General features: G+C 42.6%; 1 protein-coding gene across 8 annotated transcripts in view; it reads right to left on the bottom strand.

Annotated features, from left to right (window-relative positions):
• baiap2a (BAR/IMD domain containing adaptor protein 2a) overlaps positions 1-24,180 on the bottom strand; it is an 86,580-nt gene that overhangs the window by 2,896 nt on the left and 59,504 nt on the right. For 2 of the 8 annotated variants that reach the window (XM_053674941.1, XM_053674948.1), the window contains exons 4-12: positions 22,379-22,440; positions 22,144-22,215; positions 16,944-17,081; positions 9,566-9,718; positions 8,523-8,756; positions 5,813-6,023; positions 5,447-5,648; positions 5,212-5,280; positions 4,631-4,787 (exon numbers count right to left, since the gene is read on the bottom strand). In XM_053674941.1, the coding sequence (XP_053530916.1) occupies positions 4,631-4,787; positions 5,212-5,280; positions 5,447-5,648; positions 5,813-6,023; positions 8,523-8,756; positions 9,566-9,718; positions 16,944-17,081; positions 22,144-22,215; positions 22,379-22,440 (1,298 nt within the window). Of the gene's footprint in view, positions 1-6; positions 2,906-3,059; positions 4,292-4,630; positions 4,788-5,211; positions 5,281-5,446; positions 5,649-5,812; positions 6,024-8,522; positions 8,757-9,565; positions 9,719-16,943; positions 17,082-22,143; positions 22,216-22,378; positions 22,441-23,248; positions 23,385-24,180 lie in introns of those variants that run through there. The other 6 variants (XM_053674950.1, XM_053674952.1, XM_047149705.2 and 3 more) reach the window with 5 other exon arrangements.

The raw sequence follows: 24,180 nt of genomic DNA, 5'->3' as shown, positions 1-24,180 counted from the left end.
CTGGAAGGTAAAAAGAGTCCATGGGTTTGTACCGGAGCTCAGCTCAGACTAGGATTATGCATGGCTACATATCGGACTGTTAGTTTTGTGTAGGATGGAGGAAGGTTACTCATTTGTGGCATGGTGTCTGAGTTTTGCACTGGCTCAGATGGATGAAGGACATTCCAACCCTATGCTCATACATGAGTAAATAAAACGTCTCTACAATGATGACAGGTTCAAAATATAGTGTAAAATGAAGAGTCTGCCCATAGCAGTTGTCCAAATTGTCTTTGATGAGACCAATTTTTGGAAACAAAAGCTCACTCTCACACAGCAAAATATATTAAACTGCCAAATATATTCAACTACCAAGTGTTGTCATAGCCCTGAATTAAAATCATTACTGCTAACCTCAATACACAAATCTCAGACAACAGACAGACAGCATATCCCACTGCGACAAAAGAATCCATGATCACATAAAGACAAACCTAAGCGCTCTTTCTCTCGCTCGCGCGCTCTCTCTCTCACACACACACACAGAATACACAAACAGCATTCTATATGTATTGCAAAAGGGACTTGGTACTAAAGTTGGTGAGTGGGCATTCGATGAGATAAATATAATGATGTAGTGCAGAAATGCAGAAACACACACAATGGATTCAACAGCATGGATTCAAGTTAACAATCATGTATAATTTGAACAAGTGTTTTATTAATATATAGATATTTATATATTATATATAGGTTTTGTTTTTTTTTTGTAAAAATTCACAATACATTCAAGGTCAACATGTTGCTGAAGTTCCTCCATAGCATGCATTTTGTGATGGAATGTTTTCTGTATACTGATTTCTGTGCATTGTAATTTGATTTACAAGAAAAAAGAAAAGCATTTTAAAAAGAGACATAAGGTACAGAAGCACAGCAGGAAAGTACACCACGGCTCCAGAGGATCTGTCGGCGGACCGTTTAGGAACACGACAGATAAGAAGTGAGAACATATTACAGCTTTTCTTTCAGTGGAAATGACAAGAGATTCAGGTCTCAGAGATGAAAAGAAAGCAGAGTTTACAAGGAAGAAATGAGAGATTTACACCTGGTCGTTTCGTGCATCTCGAGTCTCAGGATTATATCCGGAAATCTGGTTATAATTATAAATACCAAATCACGCAAGACAGGTTTCAAACGGATTTAAACGCGAGACACGTTTTGGTCAAATGTTAAATCAAATGTACAGTATCAATCTCTCGTAAGTAAGTCGCAATTACACCGATAAGTTTATAAATGCAAATGTATTCATCCACTTCTTATGTGATGTTTGCAAACCCACATTCGTCCATCGAGTTTGTTTTAGTTTTAGCCTTCTGGAACCATCCTCATGGCCAAAATAGGGGCAGAGATAGGAGTTACAGCTACAGACTCTCTAAGAAAACAATTTCACTGTGGCAATAATGTACAATTACTCATATTACTCCAACCAAAAGCCTTCACAATACGTTATGATCACGTACGTGGTTCATTACTACCAAAGTTGGTGCCTTTATGAAAACTGAAAAACGATATCTTTTGTGTAGGACAATTGGAAATAAGGAACACATTTGGGACGTTAGTGGACAAGTATAATGAGCTGATTTGATTATTACATGTTGCACAGCACAGGTTCCCAACCCTGGTCCTGGAACACTCCCTGTCCTACACATTCTTATGTCTTCCCAGCTCCATCACACCGACTTCAACTCAGAAAGGACTGTTAATGAGCTGATTAGTTAAATCAGATGTGTCAGAGCAGGGAAAACACTCAAATGTACAGGACAGGGAGTACTCCAGGGGCGATGTTGAGATCTTCTGCAGTACAACCATTCCATTTCAATCTGGAGAACCAGAGATGGATTAGACCTCAAAAAGGTTAACAGGATACAATCCTGATACAAGACTTTGATACAACAAACCAGGTGTAAATAGAATTGTGATTTCCTTTATTATGTGCTGATAGCACAGTAATATTACTCTTGCTGATCTAGATTTTGATATTTTATATTGCTATCATACTGGCCTACCTGTTTGGGCCTCCGTGCCCTGTATATCTTACTTCAATGATTTGAGATCTTTCAGAAGTAATAAAGAAGAAGTGTGGACAATAATGTGAAAATTGATCCCACAATGTTAAAAGTGACACACCCTCTGGGCTGCACATTGTGCTGCGTAAAGACACGGTGGAAGCACACAACGCTCTACAAAACACACAGAAAAAAAAACAACAAACCAAAAAAAAAAAAAAAAAAAAAAAAAAAAAACACGCCGCACAACTGAACCATAAAGAGAATACAAGGCTCTGTGGCGAGCGAGAGCTTCGATAGTGCCAGTCCACAGCGTAAAGTAAAGGACAAACGGCACGTGTCTTTTATGGAAGGAGAGCTGCTTGAAAATATCGACATAGCTTTTGGCACTTTTACATGATGATGTCCTTTAAAAAAAAATAATCATCATCATAAAAACACAACAGTTGCAGAACTTGTGCACATGCATGGGAGAGGAGTCCATTTGAAGAAATCCACGGCGGCAGCGGGCAAGGCGAAGAGCAGCTCAGTGTCTGTAAAGGTGCGAGGCGAGCAGATGGAGTGCCCTCTGGCTCTCTCTGTCAGACTCCCCCCCGACCCACCACACGCCACCGGCACTATGGCCCCCCGGCGACAACACGCAGGGGAGGAAGAGAGGACAGAAAGGAGGGATGAGAGCGGCCTTCTTCCACTGAAGGAGGGGTGCGTGGAGGCACGTGTTAGGATTGTTTTGAGGGGGGTAGGGGAGGCTAGAGGGGAAACTGGGAAGGAAGGGGTGCAACCCCTGTGCTATCCGGAGTTGTGTCTGTGTCTGATAGCCTGTCTGTGTTCACACTGTCGAAATCAATTTGCCATCGGAACTGTGGAACAAAGAGAGAAGGAAGCTTGCCAGGTCGGACACACTTAGAAAGAAATGGAGAAAAGACAAGACAGCCAAAAGAAGTGGAGAAAGGAAGGGATGGAAGTGACTTTGAGGGGTAGGGAGGAGAGGAGCACTGTTTTAACATTTAAAAAAAAAAAAATTAAAATACCAGGAGCTCCACAAATGTACTAGGTGACAAGATTGGGTTATTTCACGTGCTAGGCTGAAAAAAAAAAGAAAAAAAGAAGTAAACTAGGGGCCAGATTTGAGGTGGCTTTGGCTATCAAAGTCATCTTCCTCAGTGTAAGTTAACTGCATGGCTAGATGGGTTTCAGTTTAGACGTACAGACCTAGAGACAGGAGTTCAGGGCACACAGGATACGGACAATGAGATCAGAAATGATGCACTGCACATGTTGATGATGCTTCTCTCAGCCCTCAAACCCACCAACTCGCTCAAACACATACACAACACAAAGACATACATCCAGCCTTCTTCAGTCACATAACACATAGGGCATATATTGTTGGGGTCCTTCAAACGGGGAAGGGGGAAAGGGGGGTGGGGGTGGTCATTTAGACACAAACTTTTTCCACATCTGCTACTTATCTGAGCTGACAGATGCCACAATGAGCTAAGGAAAGGGAAATATAAGTACTGATAAAGACAGGTATTAAAAGAATACTCCTAATTGCTATATACCAAACCTGTGTGTACCACAGACAAGAATTTCAACTCCTTTCCCTACACTAAGACAAGAGCAGAAGTTGCTCAGCAAAGTGTTTCTAAATGATGCTCTTCGATAACAATAAACTAAACTAAACTAAACAAAACAGATATGCTGTTTATTTTCTTTACCACTGTCTCACGTAAAAATTTTTTTACTGAGCTGTATTTATAACATTGTCTCCATCCCCATGTTTTATTTAAACTGTTGTACATATGGACATCACTTGAATTCGAATGAAGCAGTATTATGTATGCAACGGTTTGAATTCGGGGTAAAGCGTAGTCATTAAATGTGAACGTTTTCTAGAAAGTTTTTTATGAATTCCTCGAGCAAACATTTGTACAGCAAGTTAAGACATCAATAAGGACGTCTTCAGGTAGACCTTCTCTGGAGGGGGGTAGGCTCCCACCAGTACAGGGAAACATGCCCAAATCCTCGTCCATGGTAATCACACACATGCTGCAGATCTGGTCAAAATTGGTTAGGCCAAAGACCAATGGAGTATTCCTTTAATTACTGTTCACTATCAGAAGGATCTCCCTGCTGATTCATTTGACACCTTACAGTTTATTTCTTACATATAACACGCATCAGTTCCTCCACATTAAATCTTACCTTGTGGCAAAACGACTGTCATAATCCTCAATCGCTGGCTGCGAATTTGTAAAAAGAACATTTCAATGCTACCCTGGAGTGCACTGAAGCAGAGCCAGTGAAGAAGGTGCAGTTAGTGTTAGTTTAAATAAATAAATAAATAAATAAATAAATAAATAAATAAATAAAATCATGCATTGCTCAGTGCAATCAGAAACAAGTGTGTTTTGCTCCAGCAGGTGGAGTCAGTGAGCTTCTGAGCTCAGAGGAATATATCTGTCCCCATAAAGCAGAAAAGAATCATGCAGAGACGGTGTAAAAATTTAGCTGAGAAATCTACAGGGTTAGTAGTTAGCGAGCATGCTTGTGTGTGTGTGCGTATGTGTATGTGTGTGTACCTGTGTGAAGCCAGCCATGCTGTAGGGACGCGGCGGGCGATTCTGTGTGAGGCTCTGAGCCAACAGACGGGCGGTCAGACCGTAGTCAGGCATGGGCAGAGACGTGTCGTCTCTCTCCAGCAGGTTCCCCGTGCTGCTGCTCTTCCCGTGATGTAGACTGAAGGAGAGTGCACAATCAGCCCAGACTACTCAAGCCCATACATGCATCGCTGGAGTTCGATGTAGCTTTAATCAAATCAGTTGATTTCGCGGTGGCCTTCTTTGAATGCGAAAAGGCGTGCCAGCCAAAACCCAGCTTTTGTTGTTGTTTTTTTGTCCCAGTGACAGAGCACCCAAGCAAGAAATTCCCCAATCCACTTAAGAAGCAACAATTATGAGAGATAGTGCACTTGGTCTGTTTCAACCTCTGGGAAACAATACAGCCTGAGAAAATCCTAAACAAAAATGACTCAACCTTCAGAATGTCGCTGCTATAAAAGTCATTTTTTGTCTTTCCAAAAAAATAAAAAATAAATTACACACACTTAGAGCTTCTTTTTTTTTTTTCCTTTTTAAGTGTGAGAAAGCGTCAGGGTACTTACTTAACTCGCAGCTTGTCACCGTCACTCTCCGGTAACACTCGTGTGTAGGAAAAGGGGAACCAGCCTCTCCTGAAAAGAAAAAATTAAAGCATGCTCAAATTTAGTGCTTTTAAAAGTAAACCAATAAGACATGAACACTGTAATGGTAAGAACAAAACCACCAGAGTTTTGTTCAGTCATGTCCCAGCTGTTGGTAAAAACAGGTTTTGTTTATTCCCACAGCACAAGGACTTACATCTTGTTCTTCTCGTTTTCTCCATAATGCCAGCCATCCCGAGCCTCAGGCACCAGCAGTGTGATAATGTCACCCTCAGTAAAGCTGAGCAGTGTGCTGTTGTCACCAGCAGCATGAGAGAAAATGGCCTGCACACGTGAGCGCCCGTTCTTCTCCAATCCTGCCGCCATGGAGCTGGACCTGGGCAGAGTCCGTGTCTCGCCTGAGGAGAAGAGAGACAAATGCTATGAGGACAAGATAGTAGATAGTAGGTAGAATTCATTCATTTGGGTACTGAAGCTCCTTGACTGGTGATTTTTTTAAAAAAAATCTAGCTGCTTGACTAGTTGTGTTTAGCTTTATTTTGTAGGTGGCTTGGTGTCGTACCCACGGTGGCCTTGCTCTTAGCAGGCTGGGGTCTGCGGACAGGCAGGGTGTTGGAGTAAACATCGCTGACCTGCCTCTGTGGCTGAGTCTGGGACTGAGGCTGTGGGGAGGCGGGTCTTCCCTGAGACACACCCCCTTCAGCCCAGTACTCCTCACCTTGCATTCCTGTCGTACCATTGACCAGAGACATGCCATCAGGCCCCATAAGCCTCTGCAAACAAGTGAAACAATGAGTGAGTGAGTGAAGCAGTGAGTGAGTGAGTGAAGCAGTGAGTGAGTGAGTGAAGCAGTGAGTGAGTGAAGCAGTGAGTGAGTGAAGCAGTGAGTGAGTGAAGCAGTGAGTGAGTGAGTGAGTGAGTGAAGCAGTAAGTGAGTGAGTGAAGCAGTGAGTGAGTGAGTGAGTGAGTGAAGCATTGAGTGAAGCAGTGAGTGAGTGAGTGAAGCAGTGAGTGAGTGAGTGAAGCAGTGAGTGAGTGAGTGAGTGAGTGAGTGAAGCAATGAGTGAGTGAGTGAGTGAGTGAGTGAGTGAGTGAGTGAGTGAGTGAGTGAGTGAGTGAGTGAGTGAGTGAAGCAGTGAGTGAGTGAGTGAGTGAAGCAGTGAGTGAAGCAGTGAGTGAGTGAGTGAAGCAGTGAGTGAGTGAAGCAGTGAGTGAGTGAGTGAGTGAAGCAGTGAGTGAGTGAAGCAGTGAGTGAGTGAGTGAAGCAGTGAGTGAGTGAGTGAAGCAGTGAGTGAGTGAGTGAAGCAGTGAGTGAGTGAGTGAGTGAGTGAGTGAAGCAATGAGTGAGTGAGTGAGTGAGTGAGTGAGTGAAGCAATGAGTGAGTGAGTGAGTGAGTGAGTGAAGCAGTGAGTGAGTGAGTGAAGCAGTGAGTGAGTGAGTGAGTGAAGCAGTGAGTGAAGCAGTGAGTGAGTGAGTGAGTGAAGCAGTGAGTGAGTGAAGCAGTGAGTGAGTGAGTGAAGCAGTGAGTGAGTGAGTGAAGCAGTGAGTGAGTGAGTGAAGCAGTGAGTGAGTGAGTGAGTGAGTGAGTGAAGCAGTGAGTGAAGCAGTGAGTGAGTGAAGCAGTGAGTGAAGCAGTGAGTGAGTGAAGCAGTGAGTGAAGCAGTGAGTGAGTGAGTGAAGCAGTGAGTGAAGCAGTGAGTGAGTGAAGCAGTGAGTGAGTGAGTGAGTGAGTGAGTGAAGCAGTGAGTGAGTGAAGCAGTGAGTGAGTGAGTGAGTGAGTGAGTGAAGCAGTGAGTGAGTGAAGCAGTGAGTGAGTGAAGCAGTGAGTGAGTGAGTGAGTGAAGCAGTGAGTGAGTGAGTGAAGCAGTGAGTGAAGCAGTGAGTGAGTGAGTGAAGCAGTGAGTGAGTGAGTGAAGCAGTGAGTGAGTGAGTCAGTGAGTGAGTGAAGCAGTGAGTGAGTGAAGCAGTGAGTGAGTGAGTGAAGCAGTGAGTGAGTGAAGCAGTGAGTGAGTGAGTGAGTGAGTGAGTGAAGCAATGAGTGAGTGAAGCAGTGAGTGAGTGAAGCAGTGAGTGAGTGAAGCAGTGAGTGAAGCAGTGAGTGAAGCAGTGAGTGAGTGAGTGAAGCAGTGAGTGAGTGAGTGAAGCAGTGAGTGAGTGAGTCAGTGAGTGAGTGAAGCAGTGAGTGAGTGAAGCAGTGAGTGAGTGAGTGAAGCAGTGAGTGAGTGAGTGAAGCAGTGAGTGAGTGAGTGAAGCAGTGAGTGAAGCAAGCAGTGAGTGAGTGAGTGAAGCAGTGAGTAAGTGAGTGAGTGAAGCAGTGAGTGAAGCAGTGAGTGAAGCAGTGAGTGAAGCAGTGAGTGAGTGAGTGAGTGAAGCAGTGAGTGAGTGAGTGAAGCAGTGAGTGAGTGAGTGAAGCAGTGAGTGAGTGAGTGAAGCAGTGAGTGAGTGAAGCAGTGAGTGAAGCAAGCAGTGAGTGAGTGAGTGAAGCAGTGAGTGAGTGAAGCAGTGAGTGAAGCAAGCAGTGAGTGAGTGAGTGAAGCAGTGAGTAAGTGAGTGAGTGAAGCAGTGAGTGAGTGAGTGAAGCAGTGAGTGAGTGAAGCAGTGAGTGAGTAAGTGAAGCAGTGAGTGAGTGAAGCAGTGAGTGAGTGAGTGAAGCAGTGAGTGAGTGAGTGAGTGAAGCAGTGAGTGAGTGAGTGAGTGAAGCAGTGAGTGAGTGAGTGAGTGAAGCAGTGAGTGAGTGAGTGAGTGAGTGAGTGAAGCAGTGAGTGAGTGATTCATAAATTACAGCCACACAGATGATATTTTTGAGACTGTATTGAAAAAGGGAACTGACCATTAGAAACTGGGTTTAATGTTAGACATAAGACTTCAGAATTATTAATCTAGCATTAATGACAGACAAGTAAGAGCCGATGTAACTAGATCCAGCTTGGATATTAAAATTCGCTGAGGGTGAGGTGCTCTGTACAATAGCGCTGTCTGCAGAAATGAGTTTCTGAAGCCTTGACACATCTCTTGCACTGCACTATGGAAATGTTCTCTCGCTTTCCTTTTGCTCCCTGCACCAGCCATCCTTCTAACCACATGATAACATCCGCATCCTAATAGGCTTATTTACATCTTCCTACCACACAGGAAGCAAATGATGAGGATAAAGAATCGCCTTTATATAATATGAATCTGTAGAATAACCCCACAGGCTGTCACTCAGAATGACGAAACCTTCTGTAATAATGAGCTGTAGCTGAGTAATAGGTATGCAGGTGTCACTCACCCCTGGGTGGCCCATGAGGGCCGCCAGTTCAGGGGGCACAGGCAGGGGCTGAGCACCAGGGATGGGCTCTGAGATGACCAGGTTGCCCTTAGAGGAATGCAGCGGGCTGGAGAGAAGGGGGTTCGAGCCAGACACCATCTGCTGCACCAGCAACATGGCCCTCTCCGGGAGCTTGTTGGGATCGGAGCAGGATTGCTGCCACACTGGGATCTTCTGGGTGAGCAGATCCTTGCCCTACACACAAACATAAAAAGCATATGAAAACTTTTTATTTATTGTTTTAAATGATTGTTTTTAAAATCAGCCACCATTTAAACTTTCTTCATTGCTGTTCAATTCAGTATGCAATTTGAATTACGTAATCTAAAAAGATTAGATCATGTAAAAGCTGGACTTTCAGAATCTGCTGGTACTCACGACAGGGCCTCTCTTTCTCCTCACCTCTTCGCCCTCTATTCTAACATGCTGCAGCGTGGGTGAGGAGCCTGCCTCTGTACCCATCCGCCCACTCCTCGCCCAATGACTCATTCGTTTACACACACACACACACACACACACACACACACACACACACACACACAGCAAGTGCACCCTTTCTAAACTCTTCCCACACATGCCCCTGTACTGCTACAGGACTTGCTGTCAGGGCATTTCTCTCTCGACGCCATGCATAATCCCATTATCAGTGATGCCATACATACACACAACACAAACACAAACATAGAAAGCCCCCCCGCCCAAAAAAAACACACACACAGAAATGCTATATTATTTATATATATATAGCTATATAGTATGACCACCCGTTCTTCTTAAGGTTCAGGTTCTTACAGAACAGTTCTTCTGTGCACAAAACCAAGGGCATAAATGAGCTCCTCCACTTTGGTAATTGCAACAGACATAATGCAGAATGTTGCAGGAGTGAGCTCGGGGAATTGCCATGGCAACTGCTAAGATTCTGCCGAATGGCCTTCGCGTTGCGTTGGACAATTCGGTAGCAGATTTCAACAGACCGTCAGATGAAGATGCGCCATCTCCCTCACCTTTCCGTGGTAGGCACTGTTGTTCTTGGCCACGGCACACTGGCGGTCCACCAGGAAGCAGTATCTCCTGCGCTCCTCTGACAGAGCTGTTTTGTAGCCCTCTGCGATGAAGGTGTCCAGCTCGTTCTGCTTAGTGTTTATGGTCTCCACATACTGATAAAGGGAGGAAAAAGTCAAGCAGTCAGTCTAGACTCCATACAGTAGAAATCTGTAACTCAATGTGTGACCAATTTAACTACCCCCCAGGAAGCAACTTTTTACATGGCGCATTAGTTAATACAGGACAGAGGGAAAAAAAATGCATACAGACAGGTGACAAATTAATGGAAAAACCTGCATAACTAAGTGGAGTTCAGAAATTAATCCTAACATGCTAAGTGGCATGTATACAAACGTTGAGCAGGTCTAGTTGACCTGGATTTTTGATCAAGATCTCAAGAGGAAGAGATCCAAATCATGTTGAAGCTCATGCCCAAATAATGAACCCTCTCTTTCAGTCATAAAGTCTGCTCATGTGGTTGTGTTTCAATCTATGGAAAAAGTACTCACACAAAAACTTGTCTACAGAGATGTGTATAAAAGTATTATGGACAGATGAGTCATCCTTCACCATGTTTGTGACAAGTGGGTGGCAAGAAGACTCAACAAGCATGAACGTTTGACCCTATGGTGAGGGGATCTGGTGGCACTGATCTACTGTAGGAGGTGTTTTGCTGCATGTTTTGGTCCCACTTGTCCCCTTTGACGTAAGGGGCACTGTAAATCAATACAAAGTCATTCTGACTAATCACCTTTAACCTATAATGAAACATTTCTATCCTGATTGTTTCCTTTAATTGGTCACTGTTCTGCGCACGGGCTACAGATTCACGTCATTCAGCCCTCGACACATCCTCATATTGCACACATCATGCCCACTAAGAATTCCAGCTATCCCTAGAGTGGGTTATACTTCTTACAGAGATATTATAAAAACGCCATATTGATGTTGACATACTTGCACTGTAAAATACCCCCTCTCCCCCCATGAAACCCGAGTGTTCTTTGCGCTCCACGTGACCATGCCACTGACCCACTGCCCCCGTTTGAAAAAGCATGTGGACATTTCATCCGTCACATCATCCATCCGTCCCCCTCTCTACCCACTCCCCTCTCCTACCAGCAGGAGCTTTCACCTGATGGAAATGTCAGCCCCATTACAGAACTCATTACTGGAACACATCCAGGTGTTCCAACACTCAAATGTAATTTCCCCACAAAGGGGTAAGGGGCCTCCCCGCTGGCTTGCTGTATTATCATCCATTTCAATCATATCGCTGTGTTCACCCTAGGCGGAGGAGATTTGCCATAATGAGAAAAGAACTCCACACACGTACGTTCGCACGGCGTGGAATCAATAGCGGATGCGGCTTCAGAGGAAGAAGTTAATGACTCCACCGGAGGGAGAGAAAAGAAGCTGACAATCCAACGAAAGCAAAGAAATCTCCTTCGGTCAGTGATGACCGTGTTTAATCAAGGCGTAGTCTGGTGTCCAGAGCTGTTCCGGGTTGAGATTAGCACTCGGCAAGGTATGCTGGGCTGGATGTAGATTATTGTTTCCTTTGAGCTTATGAGCTGGACGTGTAGACATTAATGGAATAGAAAGGGCTGTATTACAGCACAAACTGTCCTAAAGAGAAAGGAATAGCAGCACCACTGTGGCATTACTGCATGTGCAGTTTATTCTTCCACCACAGGCAGGTGCTAGTTTCTCAGCAAAATGTGAACAAATGCTCAGAAATGACCATCAAGAGCCCAGACTGTGTACAGACGTAGGCTGTGTATATGTGGGTTGTAGGTCTCTCTTTACACTGCTTTGCTTGCAGACAGTAGATTAAAAGGATAAAGGCTTCAGTGGTGAACTGATATCCAATCAGAACCGGCCTGTTAAACGGCATAGTGTGGTGGGGTCGTGTCCTCTACAGGCCCCTTGGCAGAACGGCTTTCGGCTTAGTGGAAAAAAAAAAAAAAACTCAAGCTCAGGCAGTAGAGCAGGAATGCAGCATGAGTCATCCAAATGCAGAGAGAACAGATATGGAGTGGAGATAGCAAAATTAAAAGAATAATAATAATAATAAGGAAAAAAAATGTGTGAGAAATATATCAGAGGTCAGCTTTGTGGCAAGGAAGCAAGACTGACGAGTGCAGCCAGATGTGTCGCTGCATGATGGATGGGAAGAGAAAGACCTTCATTTTGAGAGATGACAGCTTTCAGCCACGCTCCAGCCAACACACGGGCTCAGCTGCTGTGACTGGTTGAGTAGGCAGAGGAGGAAACTCAGCCGTACTGCAGCCTCCACATTTACATGCTTCTCTCAGCGTGCTCAGACTCCCACTAAACTAAGCTGAGGCTAAAGCACAGCTTCTCAAGAACCAGTCAAACCTCTCACTCGTGACTCATGAAACATTCATCACATGACACGATCTATCTCTGAGAGAGAGAGAGAGAGAGAGAGAGAGAGAGAGAGAGAGAGGTATGATTGCGAATTAACGTCAGCACCTTAAACATGCACAATGGACTTGAGCACCTCCACATCTGATACTCCATCAGAGGGCTCAGTTAAATATGTGGGGATAATAATACAGAATAATAAGTGGGGCTGTCTCAGTGGAGTACGTTTATTAAAATACTTTCCTGAGATATAGCAATAGCAAATGGGATGCAGGAAGCGAATGATGCAGCAAGGGAGGGACATTTATTCCTGCTTACACTGCAATCAGTCACTCCTCTGCACTCTTCAGCACTCTTTCAGACTCTTTTGTCCAAAGCCATGCAATTCCTAATCCTGATCCTTCACTTGCCTGCCGCATGCCGAGATTTTGCGTGTGCGTGCGTGCGTGCGTGCGTGTGAGAGAGAGAGAAGTGCATTATTTTCCCAATAGCACCACTATACAATGTTTAATTCCTCTTACACTATAGCAATTTATCAACAATTACAATTTTTTTATTTTATTTATCACTATTAAATGATCCATTTACAGTTGCGTTCAGTGTTGTGGAGCATCAGCAAGACTAATTATTAGTTCCTGTTCTCTTTTAAAAGTTAATAAGAAACAAATTTAAACTCTGCTCATGTTACTGAAAAACTGGAACGCGCAAAGTCTTCATTCCTGAACACATTCCCCTGGTGTAAAATGGACTGACCGCTAACAAAGCGGTCACAATATAGACTCCATATATAAATGTTAAACAAACGTCTCCTTACAGAAAGCTTCAGTTTCAGGCCTGCCATGATAATTACGTTATCGACTTATCGTACGATTTATGGACAAGACCTCGACCATTTTTGCGGACCTCGATACTGGCCACTGTGTATACGTGCGTGTTTGTTTACGTAAGAATGAATGTCACCAACATTTTAGCCATTCGTGCTGCTTCGGTTCTCTCATCTGCTTTAGGGCTGTTGAAGTCAAATTTAAGATAAAAATGCACATTCAAATGCAAAAACTGTGTGCATTCGAAATGAAATGTGTAGCGAGCTATGGCACTGAGTTTAATGAAAACATACTGTTGAGGGGAAGGAGAAAAAGGAAAAAAAAAAACAAACAAACAAAAAAAAAAACACAACAACACACAAGGTATTAAGTAGGGCTGTGATGGTGGCTATGACAACCGCACCACTGCGGTGGTAGTTTGCCACCGTGGTGGTGTCACATCACACGTAACGTTTGTGTTTCTGCTTGAGTTGGGAAGCAGCTGAAGAAGAAGAAGCAGAAGAAGAAGCAGAAGAAATAACATTCATTTGTATTTATAGCCTACCATAAAGCGGAAGATTTTATATTAATACACAAATTACGTAATCATAATCAAACGCCCTATATGGTGTTGTCTGTTAGTTTGCCACGGGTTTATTTGAGCGAATTCTGCCATTTCACTTCGGGTTCTGCCGCTGCGATGGATCTTGTTGCGAAACCAAACGTTACGTCGGCAATCTGGGAACATTTTGGATTCGTGCCTAACGAGAGAGGAGAACCGATACCAATTTGGATGAAGCCGTATGTCGGATTTGTGGAAGAAGAAAAAAAAAAAGGAATGTCACCCAGCCGCGTTTTTTAAATTTTATTTAATATTTAGATTTTTAACATTATGTAGGTTACCGTCCTACTGGTATTTCATTCAAAGTTTATAAGCTTGTGGTATACTACACTTGTAAAAGAAATAAACGTGCGACCGTGTCCAACTCCATCTTTTTATTATCCACGAATTCTCCTTCTCCCCTTGCGTGCAATCACAATGCTGTACCCCACAGCGCCCTCTGGCTGTTTCTCACTGCAACAACACGACACAACAAGGCTGTACTGAGCCGTTTCACTGACCGAAGTGCTCAAATAAAGCCTCATTTTTATTTCATTTAAACCTATAAAATTATATACATTTAAAATGATATAATATAGTGGCATAAATGTCACTTCCTCCATCTCTACTGTCAGATCTGCTGCTCTGGAAATTCAAACAACACCTTCTGACCAATCAGATTCAAGAATTCGCCAGCGCTATTATATCATTTATGCTAAAGTGAGACTCCATGGTATGGTGCTGTCGAGTAACCTCAAACAAAGTCACACATTAATCATGAGGAAAAATAGTAAAGAAAGTATTTGAAACATCTAGTGTTGAATAACTTTCTATGTGCCAAAGTGCTACAAAAATTCCCATCACTACTGTGTGTGTGCGTGTATGTGTGCGCGCATGAGTGTGGGTGTGTGTGAGCACTCAGGCATGTCTCTGGGAGTGCACACGTGTGTGCATGGCTTTGCTCCTATGTGCATACATAATCCTAAAATGATGCGGATCACCAATCTCCATATGCTTCTCCTTAGTCACCAAATGTGCCTCGGTACGGGAAGTGACAACTCCACCTCCACATGGTTATTTAAGTAAGACATGCCAGCTGCCACAAGCTGCATTTCCCTCCATCTTCTCCCTTTATTGCAGTAAATAATTAGCTAATTAGATACTTCACTAGTGAATAATGCTTTCGTGAGCTTGGGGATGAAGTAAACAGGGAGTAGGAAGGACAGAGGTGCAGTGAAGTGGAGCGGAGGATTGAGGGAAGCAGACGGAACTGAGACGGAGAGAAAAATAAATAAATCTCTTTCTAGAACACCGGAAAGAGGGGAAAAAACATGGGCTCGGGAATGTGGTACACTTAAACACGGCGATTTGGAAAGCGTGGGCACTCTGCTGTGTGTAAAATGCTGGAACACACAGTTATTTAGACACCCCCGCCATTCCCCAGCACTGGCTGCATGTGCCTTTGTTTGCCGAGCTTTCCAGAACAGGAGTGATCAGGTGGGTTTAACCTCCACTATATTATAAGCACAGACTTCTCTCGCCTGCAGCTAGACTAATCCATTTACATAAAAGTTGCCAGGAGGGAAATTAAATGAAAAGAAAGACTATTTAGTCTATGTCTGAAGTAGTAAACACCCACCCCCCCCAAAAAAACAAAACAAAAAACCACCAGTCTGGGAGCAGTTGATGATGGTCTGCGCACACACACAGAACCTAAAGTGCTGATGACAGTGATTCATGCTAAAAGCTGGGAGCGGAGCCACATCATGGCTGATGTATGGCTGGAGCCTACGCTGAGACATTGTCCGCTGGGTATCTGGCAGCACCCATAGAGCATTCATCAAGTCCTAGCAACAACAACAAGCAGGAAAAATGGATTAAGCCAGAGCTGGGTTACCTGCCTAAGCATGCAGCCTACTCGCAGTTAAACTCGAGGGGTGGGGGGACAAAAAAAAAAAAAAAAAAAAAAAAAAAAAAGTAGTTCAGCAAACAATTCAGTCTATGCACAAACGCTACATTAGGGTTGAGAACAGACTGAAATAACAATCTGGAACCGAAGACATTATCCGGCGTGAACAGATACGCGTTATAATTAGATGTGAATGCAGATACAAATAGGAGTGGCACTACAGTTTCACAGGGCATCTGCTTGAGACTAGATTGTGACTGACATTCTGCGGGATGCAAAAATGTAGCAAGAGCGGGAGGTTTTTACTTTTCATCGAGCGGGTGAGTGCGTGTTAGAGTTGAAGCTCATGGGATAAAAACCACGAATTTGTGGTGTTGCGCAATGCAGGTACAGCGTTACTTCATTGCACCCAAGTGAATGCTTCAATCAGGGTTGTGGTGTTTTAAACACAGCTACTATTTATTAGTTGTAATTGTTGGAATACATTGCTAGTAGGTGCAAACAAATACAATAACTGCACAAGTGGGATAATAAAATAAAATAAAATAAATGAATAAATAAATAACAGCCCCGTGCACGTCATCTCTAATTGATGCCAATTAAGAACTTGCGTGGTGTTGCTGAGGTTGAGGAATTGAGGATATAGTTATATGTTTGTTTTGGGGTTGTTGTTTTTTTAATGCCAGCTCACTTTGGGTTGAAATCCAAATAGAGTTATAGATATGGTTATTTGGAGCTCTAAACAGATCCAGATAGTATAGAAACGGATGTGCCGTCTTCATACGCACAATGCCGAAGTCATGTACAGGCTAGAGAGCTGTGTTGTATTACACAGCTAGGTAATGGAGTTGAGAGAGAAGAGTTTTCACACCCAGGAAAGTGTGATAGCTTTCTCTGGAGCTCAGGCCTCTCGGGAGTGTGGATACACCGAGCAGAGTCAGAGCCTATTTATTTCCTTAAGGACTCTGCCACTATGCTGTTGTACTCGCATTAAACTGTGAGCTGAGGTCCGTTCAGCTACCACAGCAAACACGGAGCAGGAGGGGAAAAAGCAGGTGAAGATGGGCATGTACCCGGAGCAGGTGCGTTTGTGTGGGGACAAAAACAGGTTTAAAAAAATAAATAAATAAAAATGTTGGAGGAACTTTTTTTGTTTTCTTTTAAATAATCACAGCACTTCTCAATAACATGTAGTCAAATACTATTTTATTTATATATTTATATATATATTTTTAAAAATCCAAAAAAAACCAGCGTCTTGCAGGAAAAAAAATAGTACTTTCCATGTGCTAAAATGAAACGTTGTTCATTTTACATATTCATTCCAGGAAGGGTGCCAATAATTCCGGAGGTAACACCCACGTGACCTGCCTTCCTGAGCGCATGACTCTCAAATTCATGTTAGCTTAAGATAAACACAACGTTATCATAGTGTGTTATCAAACCTTTGTGTTCGCAGAACGCACTCTTATCCAAGTGTAGGCGCAACGTCCAACCCCATGACTCACGCCTCTCCTACCTCCCCTACGGTAGCATGTCAGGAGCTGGAGGTTACTGTGTCACTGAGAGTGGGGAGGAAGACGAGGAGAAGAGGAGAAAGAGGAGAAAGAGGAAGGGGCTAACGGTTGGCTCACCTGCAGCTCCTTGTCGTTGTATTTAGATGGGTTCTTGCTGCCCTGGCTCTTCCTACGCAGCTTCTTCAGCTCAGCCTGACATTTCTCCAAGCTCTCGCCTTTGCTCTTGTGCTCTATCTGGTACTTCTTCAGAGCCGCCTTCAGGAGACAAAAAACACATAATCTTAGCGTACACAGTTTTTGGATGACTCCAACATTATACTAGAAAACGGATCCTTGTTTTTTATTTTTTTGTTTTTTTTTATTTTTTAGAAGGCTGAAAAACTGCAGATGTTGTAAATATCGTCTAACAAGATATCAGTCAGTCTCTTCACGCTGATTAATTGGAGGATTCCTTAAAGATTCCAAGTAAATATTTGTCATATTTGTTTCTAATAAACAGCAAACTGCATGATTTTCCGTATGGCACTATGAATGATGGCTTAAGTGCACACCTGGGCATTCTTAAATAAGAAAAGTTCTAAGCTTTAAAGCTCACATTCATAACTTGCTAGCAGTTACCATGGCCACTGGAGTGAAACCCTTCGCGTGACACAAGTGCGCCCAGAGAGCCGTGTGAACGAGATGAGATTGGCGGCTAGAGCGCATTTGTCATACAGTCAGGGCAAACCCACAGGCATGGCTTTTTTACTTTCTTCCTGTGTTCTCCCAGCTCAATAATACAGCCCATAATCACCCATGAAGTACTGAAGCAAACGTGAGCGCTCTAAGAGTTCCTGCGATGCTCTGGAACTTATTAAAACGTGAAAGAGTGGCATTTTAACAAGCACGGAGCTGAAACTGAATGGAAGGGAAGATTTAGTGGTTATGGAGTTGAGCCTCAATGACAGGAGCTGAAAAGAAAAGTCACTTCCAAAAAGATGTCGTTTCGGAAGTACTAATGATCTGTGGCCATCAATTGAAAGCTGGACTGCATATGCAAAAAGCTCTTTAAATGGCAGCACAGCATAAAAAAGAACATTAAAAAAAAATAAATAAATAAATAAAATACAGGGTGGATGGGTTGGAGCAGGTTTAGTGCAAAAACAGAGTCGCTACTAATAGCAGCCTTGTTATTGTTCTTTTAATACCATATCAGCATCAAAGGCTATTTTCATGGCAAGGCAGGTAAAACAGGATATATTATGGAAATTCTTACAGTATTACTACTCTTTTACTGATTCAGTGAATCAAATTTGGCATGCTTTGATTCATTTGATTCACCATCCAGAGTTGTGTTCGGAAATCCTACACAGGCTACACAATGCTGTATCTATCCCCGCCCCCCCAAACATTCATCACATTTATGTCTAAATCAGACCCTCTCTCAAAGAACAGGTTACACAACTACTAGTCCAGGCTCTTGTTATTTCATAACTGGACCACTGCAACGCACTACTCTCAGGCCTCCCGGCCAGCTCCATCAAACCCTTTCAGATGATTCAGAATGCAGCAGCACGCCTCGTCTTCAACCAGCCCAAGAGAACCCATGTCACATCCCATTTCATCTTCCTCCACTGGCTTCCTGTAGCTTCCCGTATCAAATTCAAGACCTTGATGCTCACGTACAAGACCTTGAACAGCACCCACCTACCTCAACACTCTCCTTGAGGTTGACGTTCCCTCACGCAATCCGCGATCGGTTAACGACCGACGAGGCACGACGAGGCAAATGAGGCATTTGTAGTGCCTCAGCGTGGCTCAAGGTCCCTTTCCAGAACCTTCACACTAACTGTCCCTCAGTGGTGGAATGAACAGACCGCAGAATCTGTCACCATCTTCAAAAAACAGCTAAAGACCCACCTCTTCCGTGAGCACTTAACTAACCCCTAACCTGCCAACCCCCACATTATATTAAAAAAAAAAAAAAAAACCCTTACTCCGGCTCTTACACCTCTACTCTGGGCACTTTGCTTCTCTAGAACTCAATTAAAAGATCTTGTATGGTAGCACTTCTTGTATTGTTCTCCGCTTGAAAGACTTTGCTTGTATTTCCTCCTTTGTAAGTCACTTTGGATAAAAGCGTCTGCTAAATGAATAAACGCAAGAAAATGCTATACAGTAAAAGTATTCCGGGTCACGTTTACATACTGCTATCCATATTAATTCCTTATAATATGAGAATGTGAAAAAATTAAAACAGGATAAATATTTATATACACACACACACAAATATAAGATGGAAACCTACTAAAAATTTTTTTATTTGAATTCAAATAAACCACTGATCTGTTCAAATCCTGAGCAGAATTTTCTTTCAAAATGAGCTTTGAAAATAATGCTGGCTGCATGGCAAATCACAGTTTTATAATAAATGCACTCGTTCTAACAAGTTACTGTTTCTATAGTAACAGTTCATTCACAGGGACGATCCACATAATCCAAGTGTAATAATAAATGCTTTTTTTTCCCCTTTCCTTTTTTTGTCAAGCTGTCTGTTAGGAGAAGTTTATTTAAATGTTCATGAAAGAAAACTTTGAGGCAAAGCAGATGATCAAGTTTTGCACCGTGAGGAGAGTCTTTAAGATGGTGGGTTTTGTGGTTTCTCAGTTATCTGATAAGCTGCACTTAAGAGAGTGAAAGAGGGGAAAAAAGAAAGGCTATTGGGGAGCATTTACAGCTGCTATAATTAACCTGCTATAACAGGAACTCGTCTTATAAACGGTATACATCGTTAAAACTGTAACTCTGGTTTACTAAAAAAAAAAGAAAAGAAAAAAAAAAAAACTACATGATGTGCCGTTGTTGGAAAATCGCCAACTATAATGGCGTGCCCGGTCATGTTTTATTCCTTACAACAGCTTGTGTTGAACAAAAGAGTTGTGCGAAGAGAATCTTGACAGCAATGAGTCATGTAGGAGGCATTTGAAATTAGCCCTGAGCTGACTGATGAGGTGCTGGGAATCAATGACGATGTATTCGTGGATTTCAATTTAAAACTCACAATCCTATATGCATTTTATTTATTTTTTTTAAGCGCCAAGTGAAAAATTCAATACTGACATTTTGTACTGTGGCACTGGGATTTCTTTTGCTGCTCTGACCGTGCCCCGACACGCTGGCTGACACGTGGACGACTGTGAGAATGAAAACACAATAGGCTCAGGATGCATTTTCCGAGACAAAGCAGGACGTGCTGTTCCGCTCTTTAGATTTGAATTTTGACATCAGCTTTTTGGCATCCCTGTTTGCTTTGATTGGGGAAAATGCACATGCCTCGTTCGAGACCGCAAATCCACATACGTTTTTAAGTTATCGTTCAGTTCAGGAAACATGTTTTCGCATTTCAGTAAAGCTAATTAGCTTCAAGCCTCCAAAACTTTGAGATAGAAAAAAAAAAATGCATATAGGACTGTGAATTTTAAATCTCAAACATAACATATTCCCAGCACTGCTTTTTTTTTTTTTTTTTTTTTTTTTTAAAATACAGCAACAGTCTGCATGCCTCGAGTGGTAACCATAGCGACAACAACTCTAAGCACAGCTATCGCATGTCCAGAGAGGACTGCGCCACTAGAAGAGAAAAATGTTTGACCATACAGAAAACTTAAAACTGTCGACTACCTTCTTGAGCATTATTTCATCAAAATATAAAAATACTCTCACTGGCCACTTTAGTAGGAACACCTGTAAACCTGCTCATTCAGAAATCAGAGGCTACAGTAGCAGTAACACAGCCTCCCTAAAACTATACAGCTGAAATCATGTGGTCTTTTTTCATCCGGTCAATCAATGACTACGTTTACATGGACAGCAGTAATCTAATTATTGACCTTAATCTGAATAAGACAATATTGTGATAACGTGTTTACATGAGTCGCTTTTAGAATACTCCTGGCATGTACCCGTTTTACATGTTATAGAACATAATTAGATTAACAGCGCACGTCATTACATCACCACGCCGCGCCACGCCGTCCGACGTCCCTCCCGAATTTCACGTATCGACATACAGTTCATCTTCGTTATGGAACCGTATACAGTTTTGGGTGTTTTTATTCATTTTTTTTAACGAACGCTTTAAGTGCAGTTAATTATTTGTCGTGCTGTACATGCTAACAGATAACTGCTTGAAGCGGTGGGTGTGTCCCAAATCACGTAGTTACCGTCTATATAGTAGCCGAGATACATGTACTTGTCCCCACTACAGGCATATAGTAGGAAAGTATGCGATTTGGGACACAGCCGAACTCTCTTGTTCGCCGTAAAACGTAAAACTGCCGTGTGTGATCGTGTCCTGTCGCAAAATGCGGTGAAAACTCCCACACGACGTTCGTAATGTGATTAAGGTGTTTACATGTCCGTAATACTCGTCCATAATGCGACTAAAGCAGGAGTACTCCACCTGTCTTAATTAGATAATTGCTTACTTCGATTATGACCTTAATTAGATTAAGGTAAGTAAAAACTGCTGTTTACATGGTAGTTTCTCAATTAGAGTATGTTCTTAATCGGATTAAGAGTGGATTATTGTTGTCCATGTAAACGCAGCTAGTGACTTTTAACCAAATGCTGGCGCACACAAATGCATTGTTTTAAAGAAAAGAAAAAAAAAAAAAATCAAATCTCTCTTGCCAATTGCAAGACAGTGATGTTTACAAGACGCACCCACCACTACAGTGTCTTTTACTGATAATGAAATAAAGACTGGGTGTTTGCTCTGACTGACAATATACTACAAAAGGCAAGCAACGCCCCCCACAACCCCCTGTTATGCGATTCCATACTGTAGCAGCACCCGGCTCCGTTCCCACTGCCCACTCGTTCTAAAGATATCCATGAGATGCTGCACATCCCCTTTATTCTTGGTTTAATCGACTTGAATCGATGCAGCGTGTGTGAGGATGAGGAAGTGTGGAGAGGGGGGCCAAAACAACTGAAGATGTTGCTGCGCTGTTGCAATTTTAACAGCTTGAACAAGATGAAACTGCAGTGAGGCAGAGTGGATATATACTTATTTATATATATATTTATATAGTTTAAAAAAACAAAAAAAACAAAACCTGAAATCTGCTTCTGTATGAAAGCCATCTGTCAGTCATTTCTGTTGCCATGAGAATAGACCTAGTGCCTCTGTGCAGTGCAGTAAGCTTCTATAATGCAGCATCAGGAGAACAGTCATGTGCAGACTGTTCTTTCCCTATTTAGAACCTTCTGAAAGTGTACGTGCGTGCGTGTGTGTGTGTGTGTGTGTGTGTGTGTGTGTGTTGAGGAAACTCACAGTCAGGTATCTGGCATCCAGGTCCACTTTCTTCTCCAGCTCTGAAAGCAGCTCAGTGTGGAAGCACTTCAACTGCAGAGAGACGGTTCATACATTCAGCTCTCTTATTTACAACGAACAGCCGTTCAGTCGCGGCCATGGCCGAATCGAGATCCGTGTCATGTTATAAAAACCCAGAGGCCATCTGTACGGCTTTCGGAAAGTCAACTGGAGAGAAGATTAAAAGATAACGCACCATTTCCTCTAGCTGCACTTGTATCTGCCGGTGGACCTCGGCCATCTGAAAGAGCACGTCCCCTGCAGAGAGGACACACTGTTATTAATTTGCAGGATGGCATAACGAGAACAGTAGAGAGGTAGAAACCACTGCCGTGCACTAAGACCATGCAGTCGCACAAGACACACGCAGACCAGACGAGCAAACAGAGGACGAGACGGAACAATGGAACAGAGACTGACAACAAACAAACAAACAAAACAAAAAAACAAAACAAAACAAAAAAAAAAAATCACACACACCAAACACAAAAGAAAATTATTGAAAAAAAAATCTTAAAAGAAACTCGGAGGAAACTTTGGAGTTTTTATTTTTAAAGTATTTCAAAAGGGGTACAAGCCAAGTGACGTTTAAATAAATAATAAGTACATCATCCGAGTCGATATAATTGCAACTTTGAAGATCAAACCAGTCGTACTATTTCGTTTGTCCTCCCTTAAAAATAGCACTAATTGAAAAATAAAACATAAAATAAAATAAGACAGTCAAAAACGGCAAACAAGATCAACAAAGAGGGAAAAAGAAGGAGGCATGCAGCTGGCTACACTTTTTGCGTTTTATATACCTACACGCTGCCTCTTCTGAATATGCAATGCGTTGTGAAGAAAAAGAATAAAAAGACACTTTGAGCAGGAGACAGAGGAGACGTACACAGAAGGAGGAAAAAGAACACAGAAAGCAATGGTGGACACACACACACACACACAGTCAGATCATAACGAAAGTCCAAAGCTGCGAAACTACGAAAGCTACAAAACTAAAACTTTTAACTAAAGGTCACAAAATGTCACATGATCCAGATTCCAGACCTGATTAGAAAGCAATTACCTGAAGATTTTCTCCAGTACACAGAAACTAGCAGACACGCATTAAGCTGCCTAAGGAGAGGGCTCGCTCCCGGCAAGCAGATCTGGTTTGATTAATCATAATTACACAATCAGGGCGGTAAACATGCAAACGCTTATTTGCACATTTGACTTGCAGGTTGTGGCTCCAAAAGAAAAAAAAAAAAAAAAAAAAAAAAAAAAAAAAAAAAAAAAAAAAAAAAATTCAAACCCCTCCCCCATACTGAGATACAGTATGTCCTTAGGCTGGAAGTCAAATAAGCAAACAAGATCAGAAACACAACGTTCAGAAAACTCAGAGAGCGAGCTGAAGATATTTGTGGGAGCCAGAGGCAGGCTGGGCGTTCTCACACTGTTCTCAACTGTACAATACACAATACTAATCCAGTGCCAGAAGCTAATTAGGCACAGAAGCAGACTGTGGCCTATTCACACTAACACAGTGTGAAACACAGCCTGTACTTACAAAGACTCCTGATCAAATGATCCTGCTTATATAAGCATGAAACACATCAAGGAAGAGAGTAATCAAGGCAAGTGTGCACACTCACACACACAGTTAGATCAGGGGTATTATAGGGGTATTATAGGTGTGTAAACCTCAGGTCTCCACTTGATACGATTTCGTTTCTTAAGGGGATGATTCGAGATTTCACAATTCCCCCCGAATCTCCGACGATATGATACAATCTGATACAAGTCGCCTCTGATCGATATGTGACCGGCTTTGTCGTATCAGAAGTTTCTGCGTAAATCGCTTCGCTAGGCAATTTACACATCAGATTAAAAATCTAAAGAACACCCTTGTACTTTTTCAATAATTTTAAAAATCAATTTAATCGATACTAATTCATCCACTTTGTGCACCTGCAACACAGTGTTGCAGGGGAGCCTGGAGTCTATCCCAAGGAACTC

This window comes from Ictalurus punctatus, chromosome 2, assembly GCF_001660625.3.
Source record: "Ictalurus punctatus breed USDA103 chromosome 2, Coco_2.0, whole genome shotgun sequence".
Classification (NCBI taxonomy): Eukaryota; Metazoa; Chordata; class Actinopteri; order Siluriformes; family Ictaluridae; genus Ictalurus; species Ictalurus punctatus.
Note: the sequence above shows the minus strand (reverse complement) of the source record. Positions and strands in the feature narration are given on the sequence as shown.